Source organism: Dipteris shenzhenensis, chromosome 19 (genome assembly GCF_047967505.1).
Source record: "Dipteris shenzhenensis isolate YYH24624 ecotype China chromosome 19, Dip_SZ_1.0, whole genome shotgun sequence".
In the NCBI taxonomy this organism is placed as follows: Eukaryota; Viridiplantae; Streptophyta; class Polypodiopsida; order Gleicheniales; family Dipteridaceae; genus Dipteris; species Dipteris shenzhenensis.
Genome location: NC_141614.1, coordinates 55,407,254 through 55,420,286, shown reverse-complemented (window position 1 = coordinate 55,420,286; position 13,033 = coordinate 55,407,254). Strand labels below are relative to the sequence as shown.

The window sequence follows — 13,033 nt, the reverse complement described above, 5'->3', positions numbered from 1 at the left end:
ATATCCCCCCAAGTTGAGTCAACCAACAAGTTCTCAAGTCAATTCTCACAAAGATGGTTAGCAGACTTCACCAAGATTAGGATGTCAAGTTACGTGCTGCATTATGGGCATACAAAACCACTTACAAGGTAAGCAAAAATCTAACTCCATTCAAAAAGGCTTATGGCCTAGAAGCTATAATCTCTCCAGATTCCTTATCCTGAGTCTCTGAGTAGAAAGTAAGCATCAACTTGGAGAGCCGGAAGCTATCAACAGGCACTTACACCAACTAGCTGAGCTGGATAAACTTTGAGTCCGAGCACTTGGTCTCAATAAGCACATAGTAAAGAAGAATTTGAAGAAGGGGATGCTCATCTTGCTGGATCCTCCCAAAACCAATTTCAAACTGAGATGGAACATGCCTGCAGACTCACAGAGGTCTTCACTAATGGGATGGTCAAGTTATCTGATTTGTAGGGATGAGTTATTCTCGAGCTTTTTAATGGGAGTCGAGTGAAGCCATACTAGAAAATTGTTGTCTTATCTCAACTTTAAGGCCCACTCCGCATGGGTAGCTCGAGCTGCATTGGGCACTTCAAATCAAGCAATTACTAAGGGTTACCATATCCTTGATGGCTACTTGGACTATTTTGAGGGATCACATGCACCAACCATTATAATGATGGCCTAGCTCAAATGATCCATTTCTTCACACATAGTGATAAATGAGTTTAATTGGTATTGCCTCTTACATTTCAGTCTTTTCAAATTTCCTTATGACCTCCTAGACCTTATCTCCACTTTCAAGCTTTTGTATTCATGTGCATACAAGCTTTTTTCCTTATAACTTTTAGACCTTATCTCTACTTTCAAGCTTTCATGTTCATATGCATAGTGTCTACCATGGAATCTCCTTCCTCAAGTCCTAAGAAGCCTCTTGTTAGGATTAAAAATAAGAAAGTTTCCTCACCTGTCACCCTCCGCATTCAATTGAGATGAATGCAAAAACAAGGTCTGTAATCAAGTGCAATCATCTCAGAGCTCTGTAGAGTTGTTGTGGGAACATTCAAGGAATGCTTCTGATGCTGAGCCCTTGATCGTCACTTATGGTTTGGGTGATGACCACCTCTTCATTGAGGGAACATGTGTTTGGTGAGCAAACACTTGCTCTGATAGGTTTTTTGATGCTTCCTTAAGGGCCCAAGGTGACACCAATCCCCGACGCCACACATTGTGATACATATTTTCTCAAGGGGAGCTATAGAATATCCTAGGTTACTTGATAAACAAGATGGTGGGTGAGAGAATCTGCCCATTCTTTTGATTTCTTTATGAGTACATTGGGCTCAAGAAAAGTGTAGGTAATGTTCTGCAAACCATGGTGGCTAGGGCCCTACCTTGGCAAGATACAAGGATAAGCAAGAGGTGGATTGGCTTGGTGTGTTCACAAATAATTTTGAGTCGCAATTGTAGGCGATTGCCAAAGGTCCAGCACACTATAACCTTGGGCCTCACTTGTGCATGATTAAGTACCCCTTATGCTCTAGTCAAGGTTTCCTTGGCCCGTGTTACTAAGTTACGATGGTGTGTTGACTTGCCCCCAAGCAATGCCCATGCCTCATCCTATAGCTCCGCATCCCCATCCATTGCTCGATTTCCCATTCCTTCCTCTCTAGATACCATTTCCAACGTGCCAAAGGAGGGAGAGGCGCCAAGGATTGTGCCACAACCAAGCTAAAGGGACATCCGACCCCGACAAAGATTGTGCATTCCCATACCTTGACAAAGATTGTGTATTCCCACATGCTGATGGAGCCCCTCCTGGATGATGAAGAGGGCAAGCATGAAAAGAATCAGGGTCTTCTGAGGCAACACACGTCCCAAGCAAGCAATGGGACCAAAAGGGTCCCCCTACTCCAACACATGAAGGTGTTTGAGGCTAGCTAGAGCACTCATTCCAAGTAGCCCCCATCCAAGCAATACTTCCATCCAAATCCTCCACAATAGGATGTTATTGTCCAATGTTGGGGTAAGTTTCTTCTTGAGTAAGACTAATTAAGAGTGGATTAGGTACATGAAAACTAGCAATCACTTCAGGAAGAGGGTGCCGTTGCCCTCCATATCCTCTATCACATAGTTCAATTATGGGAACCCCAACCAGTATTTTGTTTCAATTGTCAAAAGTGTCAGGAGCACGAGCGTCACCACCTGACCGAGCACTACTCAACCCTAGGAAACACAAGTCAGGGATACACAGCTGAGTTAACTGTAGAGCTTGACACGCTTCAAGTCACAATACAAGCGGATCGGTGAGCTTAAAGCTACACACAATGCAATGCCTCTCAAGCCATAAGGAAGTCCAAATGACCTTAATCTTACAATGATCAGCACTTAGATGCCCAAGGGGCATCACTTGATGACCTTTAAACTCTCAAAAGCCCCAAATTTGAACTCGAGTTCATGAGATTGAAATCAAGTTATATGGCCTATTTTCCTCAAGTAAAGACCAAAAAGACGTAGAAAACGCCCTATGCCCCCCTCCAAGCTTTTAGCAACTATTTCCATGAACTAGATGCACAAACGCAAAAGGAATAACCTAATTAAATCCCATCAAGCACGTAAATCAAAGATTTTGATACAATTATAACCCAAATTTTTATGCTTTTCTCTTGAATTCAAGCATGAAAAAAAACTTAAAATTAGGACAATTGTATTCACAAAATACAGATCTCATGCACCACACCCCATAAGAGGACACTCTAACATGTAATCAACACCTTAGACCACCTAAAAGGAAAAATAGGAAGGATAGTAAAGAAACAACTAGATACTTAGGTGAGGAAAAGAGCATGCATTGGGAAGATCCCTAACTTACTTGCCACGGGTAAATCCATGGATATCTTCATGGAGTTTTCCATCTGAGGAACCTAGATGGACTCTTGCATCATCCTAGCACACAAAAAAACATATAGATATGCATGTTGATATCTTCAAATACTCTTGCATCTGAGGAACCCATATGCATTATCCTAGCACATAAGAACATATATACCTCTGCAGGGAGAGAAATCTTCAAAAATCAAAGATTTTTAGAGGATGAGCATATATGCTCTCACTTTGGGACTTATCTCACATACCTACAAAGAATTTCAAATATCTAGTTATCAAGGCCATGCATTGGCTTGATGTTTAAGTGTCCACTTCACTAAAATGAGGCATATTTATCATCTCATAAAGGTGACAACTGTGTTATAATATGCTCTCCAAATTGCTTATTAAAGTTTTGATCCTATAAAGTTATCAAAATGGAAGTGCCTACCAACTTCAAAACCCTGAAAACCCAAAGTTGGAATTAATTGAAAGAGTCGTAGCTCTTTTTATAACTACTATGTAAGCACATTGCATCTAGTAGTTGGAATTAATTGAAAGAGTCGTAGCTCTTTTTATAACTACTATGTAAGCACATTGCATCTAGTCCCCAAACTTCATGTAGATCTGCTAAATTGGGTACGATGGGCTAGGGTTTCTTTCAAGTCACCCTTACAACAAGGTCAGAGTCACACCCATAAAGAAAGCATGATCCTCTAGTTCATTCCATGAAAGCTATGAAGTCCATGAAGCTGAGAAAAAGAGCATGACTTTTAAGAAATTGCAAAATAAAAAAATGAGCAATAAATTAGAATATGCCCTTCTAAATCTCTAGTTTTTCTATAAATTCAATCCTAATACCATCCCTTAACACTTATAAATCTTAAGAAAATCTCAAGACAGAATTGGAAAAGAATCACTTTGAGAAAGAGCATAAATTTTCCTCATAGATCATTCCAAGAACAGAAGGTGGTCTAAACCCACCCAACCAAGTTCCAAGTTCGTTTATTGTATTAAAAAAATCTAAAGGAACATTCTTGGACCCCAACCTATTCCTCCAACCACACAAAAAGCATATTCGAGTCAAGCATATAATTGACTTGGGAAGAAGAGCATTTGGCTCTAAGAAAATAAGTTTTTAAAAACAAATAAGTCCAATATAGTATCAAGGCCAGATAGATTTTTCAATTTAGGAGATATGAACCAATCCAAGACTCCAATAGTTTCATAAAGGATAAGACTTCTAAAGACTCGAGAGCCTATCTAAAGGGATTGCCAAGGCCATTCAAAGGGAATAGATGAGATCAAGATTGTGAATACACCCCAAATACTTTAAATTTGTATAACTTTGAGTGAATTCTAATCCACAAGAAGAGCAATCTTTTGACCACTATTGGGTTGGGGGAATATAGGTCAAAGGTCATATGACAATAATGAAGCCTCACTCCTATATCTATTTTGAAGTCCTAACTTCAGGGAAAAAAAGGCCTCCACCAAAGTTGAGTGCTAGAAAAATTCACAAATGGAGCCCACGTGGGATCCTAATTTGGTCAATTACCCACAATAGCTAACTATCCTATGCAAATATTAGAATGTCTATCCCCAGGAAATGCAGCAATAGATCCCATGCCAATGATTCCCCCTTGCATACTACCAATTATATGCAAGTCTCATGTAGGAAAATCTCATTCAAGGATCATATCGCTATGCATTTATGCCCATGTTTCAAGTAGAGATGATCCTGATTCCTAAACAATCCATTTCTTTATCTGAGCAATACTGGCTACAAGAACATCAATGCTAGAACAAGATTACGTGAATCTATCTCCTTGAGATCCAATAGGAGAACCCGTTGATTGGCATCAGGGCATTCACAAGGAAACTCAAAATTCATGGCCATAGCTTTGGCATCACTTTGTAATGCACTTTAGCTCATGACCTTAAAGTGTTAAAGACGAGGATAGGATTGAGAGAGTGAGAGCTACTCTCCATCGTGGCGATGAAAGAAAAATGATTGTGAAAGTAGAATGGGATTTGGAGTTAAGAGGGAGAGTAGAATAAGAGATGAGAAAGAAGAAAGAAAGTTTATTATAGTCTATGGAAGACCAATTGGTCTATGAGACTGGTAGAAAACCTGATACAACAAGCAGAAAGGGTGGAGCTACTAAACGAGCATCATCACCCATGCTGAATTCTAAGTCCTAAGTAGTGACATCATCATCAACCTCATCATCACCAATTGGTCATAGTCATATCATCAGTAGTGACATCATCATCAACCTCATCATTGTCATCATCATCATAATCATAATCCTCATCATCACTTCGATCAATCCACGTCACCAAGGCATGTTGGCTCTAGCCAATATAATGAGGCCTTGTAAGGTGTAAATGTCAAGGGGAGCTCATGAGGGGCGAGGTTGTGCCGAAGCATAGCCAATGATGGAGCGTTGACCACTGTCTGTGGGCATTGTCCATCTCGATCTCCTGGCAACGGCTCTCTTTCTAACGAAGGCTACTATAACACCCATGGGTCGTGTCCCAGGTCTGAACAAGGATGGTCACCCAATGTGATTTGCATGTCCGTCCCCTGCTGAGTACGTCGTGCCTCAGGCTCCGGATCCCTACTACGTCTTCGATCGGTGACTGTGGGGTCCCGTACGATTTGACTGGAAGAACTCCGTGATCTTGCTCTGAGAAGATTCAGGCGGTATATCTGAGGCCAATCTCTGTATCATGAGTAAGTGCTCTCTATGCCGAACCACCTCATTAATGAAAGCAATGAGGCATTTCTGGTTTGGATACGACAGGAGTCTAGAGAGGGACCCAAAGCCGTCTCTAAAAAGACAATGATAGCAACCACAGATCTTGTAGTACACTGGCCATCTGAGTGTAAAGTGCTCCTCTGACTCAACCTCTTGCCGATCGCATAGCTTACATAGGCGGCACTTCCTGGGTATCCCCTCAACTCGTCTGCTCTCGATACAGAGTCGGGTATGATGATACTCGAAACTGGCCGATGGAGATTTGCAATGAATGTGGTAACTGAATATGAGTATACTCTGGTGGTACAATGAAGGCTCCTCAGAGATGCGAAGGCAATGATCTCTATAGAATCTGAGCTTCACTGGAAGCCCTCTCAGCAATAAACCAGGTCTTGAGGAAAGTGTCAAAAGCTTTTCGGAAATCCACAAAGCAATAGTATACCCTCGTCTTCTAAGACGAGAGAGAGAGGAAGAGAGAGTGAGAGATTACAAGGGTTGGAGAGGCAAAGAGTGGAAGATGGAAAATTCCAAGTTAGGGAATACTATCACCCATTTATTGTGTGGAAGCATGGACACGAGCAAGATAGCACAAGAACGTAAGAGTGAAGTGAACATACTACCTAGAGAGTGGAGCGCTTTGCATCATAGGTGTTTATAGATCAGCCTTGAATATATTAGACTTGTCATAGCAAAAAGCCTATGAACGCTCCATGACACTAAAATGGGTACAGCAAACAATTAATTCTTTTAGATTAGAAAGAGATACCACATGGACCTTGAAGGACTCATTTCTTCAGCAATGTAAGTACTTATGAAGCGTTTGTTTGTCTTATGTCATATGTTATCAAAGACCCCACAAGTCATGTAGAAGTATCACTAGATCAACTATGACAAGATGCAAAATCTAACTTTTGTTAGACTCATCTCTCACATTTTTAAAAAACACATATTAAACTATAATTTTTCTTGAGGCAACATGTTTGGCTCAAAGCCACCAACGGAAGACATGTCAAAGCACATATACAATTACAAGTACAAAATTTTACCTCAGAAACCCACATAATGCTATTTCTTTGTTGTGGACCCGTTTACCTCGCTTATTAGCAAAGATTCTTCAAAAGCAATTTCACACCCTTAAAAAGTACCCTCCTTGTAGCACACAAGAACAAGCAATAAGACTTGTTGGGTCCTAAAATTTCTAAGGTAACTTAACTCGTATTGTTACATGAAAACGAGAAATCCCTATTATGTTAATGAACTCAAAAAAAATATTTAGCTGAAGTATCTTCTTAAGCAGACTTTTAAACAATGCCAAATCATCGATATCTTAGGTACCCTTCAGCCCATGCATCTTAAATAATCTTAATTATTACTTATGGATCTTATAGGAGCAAATATAATCCAAGAGGACACTGCACAGGCTTTTGACATACTTCTCAGGGAGAGGGTGTTAAAAAAACCTTAATAAAGAAAATTGCTATGAATGGTTCCTTTGGATTTTTGAGTTCTCCTACATATCGTTACTTGTCTCCCTATGTGTTAAATGGCAGCAACAAAATCACCAGTCGGGCTGGAATGGTGACCATGAAATCAGTCAACTACTCACAATTATGAGAATGATTTATGATAAGAGGATACTCCAAGATGAGTCCACTACAAATCGACACATAATTAGGGTTTTATACAAAAAACTAGAAGAAGAAACTACATTTTCCTAAGATGAGAAGAAGAGCACAAAAAGGACCCTGATGCTTATATTCTTTTAAAAACAACCTTCCATAGAACACACACAGAAAATCACCTCTTCATCTTTCCACACAATCCCACATGGCCGGGGATCAGGAAAATGGCTGACGTACAAAGTTCAGATAACAGAATGCTGCTTCTTAATCAACAACAGGACATATTCTGATATACCTCACAGGTATGACCTACTAATCTTTTTACCAAAAAGTGATTTGATACCAAGGAAACGAAACTTGGTTGAAACTTGACTATGATAGATTAGACTCACATTTTGATAACATTTCATGAACTACATGATTCACAGGCACAGAATGATGACTCCAAGAGGCTTCAGGGAAATAGTAAACATACAATATAGTGCAATTGACGACACCCCCATCCCCCCCCACACACTGGTGACAAATATGGTTCAATTAAAGAGGGGAAAGCCTGAATTTAGATTAAATAGGTGTACACTTCCAACTAATCAGGCCTTGCTTTGATGATACAAAGTAACCTTGGTGCTTATCATGCATGGCAAGTATTACTCTGAATGGAATACCACTGCCAGTCTCAGTAGCTTTGCTTTCCATCACTCTGCAAAATCGCCCCCATGTGGACAATCTTATTATCACTAAACAAACCAGCCTTTGGAAAGTTTTCCCAGCAGCGCCCTTAGTTTCTCTATGCAAAGCTGGGCTGTGCACATCATCTCAGAAATAGTGGCCAATCACAATATGCACTTTTCAACATATAATCATATCAAAGTCTAGCAACACGTCCAAGTCTCTCTGGTACTCCTTGAAGTCCCCCATGCAAGAGTTCTTGGATTTCAGACTTGAACATCTCATCCTAGAGTGAAAACAGGCACATGAAGATCAGATCGGCATCCTCACTCTGAAAAGATTTAGAAATTAGGACAGAAAAGAGGTAATAAGCACACTAGTAATGCAAAAACTACCACAGAAGTCCATTTTCAAGCATCCAAAATTCTTCGAAGACACAATTTTGGTATAAAATGCTATTGCCTTTTTACACACAATGCCCTGTCATACTTGTTCTAATGTCAGAATCTATCTTCGAATACTCAATCATGGCAGAATCGAGTCCATACAATCTCTTCCCCACCACACGTCGGCTAAAATATCAACCGAACCTAGACAAATTTTTGTCATCTAATCCTAACACCATGCCAGCAAAACCCCTTAATGCCACACTAATCAGGCTGTTCCTTTTTTGTACTTTGTACGGTAGACATGCAACTTGAATGAAAGATCCTTGAAAAACCTAGGTGCTTGTCAAATAGTTCTTTTAAGGTGTGCAATTCATACTTCTTCAAAAGTTGTGAGCAGGTTATCTTGATTCATTTTACAGAACTAATTATATCATGGAAGAACACAAGCCAAGGTATTGAACGAATCAAATGAGAGAGGCTCCACAAGCTAATCTCTGGTATTAATCCACTTGGACATCCCAACAACTGGAACAGGGCCTTCCCTTTGTTTTTGTTATCCCCTCTTTCATTTCAGTCACGACCATCTCTCTGCGGATAGAAATAAGCTATGATAGTGGAGAGGTATTGCATTTCTTCTATTGCCTAGTCTTGTTCTGTGCTCTCCAAACAACTAAGCAGTGATTCCCACTTTAGAAGTTTCAGCTTCAGCTCCTTTGTTTACTTACTCTACTTGGAAAATGTGTGGTCGAGATAGACATGGGATATTAAGGTAAGAAATGCGTATGATATTTTGCATGGACTCGGCAGAACTGTCAGCTGGATATGGGTGACAGCGATCAATAAGGCATGTATCCATTTCATCCTGCTGAAATTTGTCCTCTACCATGCCCCTCGACTGCATTAAACTCACCCCTGAGCCACTATGGAACTCAGCTCAGCTTGGAGTTTGGAGGTCAGGAAGCAGATTGCGTCCAAAGGTAGATGCATCTGGTCACTGGCAAAGCATACTGCAGGATACTTTCTCCCCGAAATCGTCCTTGAGATGCAACATAGGAGCTATGACCCCTTCCCGTATTAGATTGAACCCCCATGCATCAAGGTACTACAGTGCTTGGCTGGCTCACAAGCGATACCATCCTTATCATCGCATCTCACTTGTTATTTGCACTAGGATGCCTCATCTCTCCCATGTGTCTTGTAAAAGCATTCTGAGTCATAATCTCCTTTTCATTCTCAGTTTTGATTCTTACAATTGGCTCCTCTAGTTGTGCTTGAGCTCCCTGGATCCTGCTCGGAGTTTTCCAACCTTGCTCAATTGTTGAGTTGAAGTACATGTAAATAATCAAGACCATCTCATTGCAGTCCATTTGCATGAACAAGGCACAAGGCATTCCCATGGATGAGGCAATGGTTGTCCCCTATATCACCCTTCACACTTTCAGGTATCCCTTCCACTATATATTCAACTACTCTCACCTTCTCCTGAAGAGGATAATTTAGATGAGAATCACACACATATTGAGTATGATAACTCACCTATAGAATTACCTTCATCTCTCCTTCAAGAATCTCTTGACAGGGAGTTTTCCTTTAGAAATGAAGGGAGAAATGAGTCCATTCAAGAGCAAGGAGTTGAGTTTTATCCTTTAACTTAAAATCCCATACACATGGATTATAATCCAAGTGGAAGAGGGAGAGAGGAGTCTCCCATTGATAAGCTGGTTTCTCAACTTAGTATTAAGTAATATGATTGAACAATCCATTATGACAAAATTTGGGACTAAGAGAGTGCTGAATTTTGGGGATGACAATTTATATATTCCCTCGAAGAGAGCCAAATTCCAACCCTGAGACGGAATGGAATTCCTAAAATATGATGAAGCAAGAGAGGCAGATAGAAGCCTTAATTGGATTCGCCATTTTGAGCTATATTTTGCCCATCAAGATAAGACCGATCATGAGAAGCTTGCTCTTGCCACATTGCATCTACAAAAGGATGCTTTGATGAGGTGGTCCTTATTACAAACGGGAAACGAGCCTATTCTTCAATGGTCCAAGTTTATAGAGCAGTTTAAGGTCACTTTCATGCCTCTCAGGCATGAAGAAGAATTAACCTTCTGTTGGGAAAGGTTCAAGCAATTCGATAACGAGAGTAACGCTGAATTTACAGCTAGGTTCTGGAAACTCTCTTTAGAGTTACATGAGAAGAGTGAGGATGATAGAAGGAAGAAGTAGGGTAAATATTTCCGATGTAAGAAACATAAGCTAGGGCATCCATGGCATAAATGTCCGACTCTATTACCCAAAATTGCCAAGACCAATTCTATAAAAGGGAAAGACAAAGCATCCAAGCAGGAGGGTGAGGTTTCTACCTCCTCATCCCAGGACTCTACGGTGAACATAGAACCTTAGTAAATGCTATCCATTCAGCCAACACTAGTGTATGAATGTGTGAACTGGATAGAGAGTAGATATATTCATTGTAGAGTATGAATAGAGAATAAATGATTTTCGCCTCCATGTAGAGCGTCTTATAGGATGAATAGGGCTGAAATAGAAGATTTGGAAGAAGAGAGTGACAATCTATAGTTTGTATAGACTAAAGTCTAAGAAGCTCTTCATCGTGAAATCATCAATATCCAAGGTCTACCTAGCTCAATAAAACATTTTGGTGAGAGAATCTTTTAATATTGACCAGTTGGTTAAGAATATGTTTCAGCTTATTGAGTAGGTTATTATAAAGAGATATTGAAGAGGCACTAGAGTGGTACTTCTGCATTTTGGATATTCAGCATTAGAAGGAACGAGAACTTGAAGATGAGGTTTAAGTTCTGATTCAGAAGAGATTGTGTACTATCAAGCGAAGACTATTTGCAGATTATGAAGAGGTGATGCCAATGCAGAGGTAAAAGAGAAAAGCGTACGCAAGAGAAAGAGACAACAGAGGATTTTCTGCCCATTTAAGCAGGAGGGAGTGTCATGACAAGATAATCACTAATCCGTGATTAGTAATTATTATATATATTATACGCCAATGGTGTAACATGTATTTGTATTTATGATGGACACCCATCGATTTGTTATGGCGGTGGATCATCTCAGTAGATAGAACCAGTCGAGCTGGAGCCACTGCTCCAGACGGCATCAAATTAGAACATGTGATACTTATTTTATAAATAAAGATGTGCATACACGTGTCTAGGTCCTAGGGGCAATAGGAAGGGAAGGGTGCATTAAGGTGCATTGAATGGTAGATGCATGGGTCATAGGTTAAGGGTAGGTCTAAATGGGAAGATGGAACTTGAGTGATCTCAAGGGACATTAATGAAACGGTGTCACCTTTCATTGTGAATCTCACATAGCATTCTCTATTCACCTTGCATTCATCTGCCATCTCTCTCCAACCTTGCATGTAGGTCCAAAAGAGAAACAAGTACTCACAAGGGCGTTCTTCCCCCATTGGAGGGCCAATTGGCATTCAAATTCTGCATGCATTGCACACATTCCTCGACAAGTTCAGTTCTTCGCATTGCTCACTTTTGAGGAGGTGGGCTAGGTTGGTATAGGACGAGGCTAGGGCAAGGATCTACATTATGGCAAAGACAAAGCAAGGCAAGATTAAGGGCACAAGATAGGGCATGCCTAGCAACAGGAAGCCCAACAAGTAGAAAGAAGACAAATCTGATAATGAGGACGACTCTTCTAGAGGACGAAGCAAGAACAAAAAGAAATGCTTCTACAGCAACTTGATTGGACATTATGTGAGGGATTGTAGAAAGAAGAAGACAAATCAAAAGGAGGAGTAAAAGAAGCCAAAACCATCAACAAACATGGTAATGAAACCATGAGAGCTTGTCCTGGTGACGACTCTGAGTGTTGTTGAGCAATTATGCAGATCTAGGTGGAATCTTATTAATGTCTGACATTGAGAGATTGTCTAATGAGCTAGAGGGACGAGAAACCTTTGTGAAGGTGGATGACAGCATTGGTTGCCCAGATTGTTGTTTTGAGAATGAGGCTGACACCACTTGCATAAAGGAGGTGTCTCTTGAGAGACTCCTACATCAGGGTCAGAGGAGTACAAGAACATTGAAGATGGCAGTATAAACTTACGCATGATATTGTGGGTACCTCCGAGAGGTACCTAGGTTGTTTTCAAAGCAAGTAGTCGAATGGGTGGATCCAGCGATATGTATGTTCTTTATGCATACATTCTTTCCGACTTCAGTAGCTTGCATTTGGCAAATTGTTTGTCTTGTGTCTCTCAGGTCCTTAGGAAATTGAGGATGAAAGTCTCTCTGGTAGACATAGGGGGAAGTCTTTTGGCAGAGGTTATCGATGTTCTGGTAGACAGAGGGAGAAGTCTTTTTGCGGAGGTTATCAATGCTTGTTGCATCACTTCCATCAAAGACAATGATGATTGCTTCGAGAAGCATGACTTGCTCACATGGACAAGAGTTTCGGGGGCTTCTTCAAGAGTCACTTGCAGGATCTAGAAGCAGAAGAAGGTGAACCTGTCGAAGCCTTAATCGTGGAGATGCACATCAATAGATCAAGAAAGTATATTGTGTTGGCAGATTACTCAAGTGTGAGCCCATTTGAAGCTTGTCATACAAGATTTCACAAGGAATACTTGTTGATGAGGATCTATGTGGATCAACCACAGGGATCTCATTGCTCAAGTATTACTCGGTTGGGGATGGGTGACATAGAGATGATAGCTTGAAATAGATCTTGGAAG

The 13,033-nt window shown here is 40.5% G+C and overlaps 1 protein-coding gene across 1 annotated transcript in view; it reads right to left on the bottom strand.

Moving 5' to 3' along the window:
• Positions 1–7,754: 7,754 nt before the first annotated feature.
• LOC147890661 (enoyl-CoA delta isomerase 1, peroxisomal-like) overlaps positions 7,755–13,033 on the bottom strand; it is a 92,048-nt gene continuing 86,769 nt past the window's right edge. Inside the window, exon 10 of the mRNA XM_087390879.1 lies at positions 7,755–8,189. Within this exon, the coding sequence (XP_087247005.1) occupies positions 8,100–8,189 (90 nt within the window). The 3' untranslated portion in view covers positions 7,755–8,099. The remainder of the gene's footprint in view (positions 8,190–13,033) is intronic.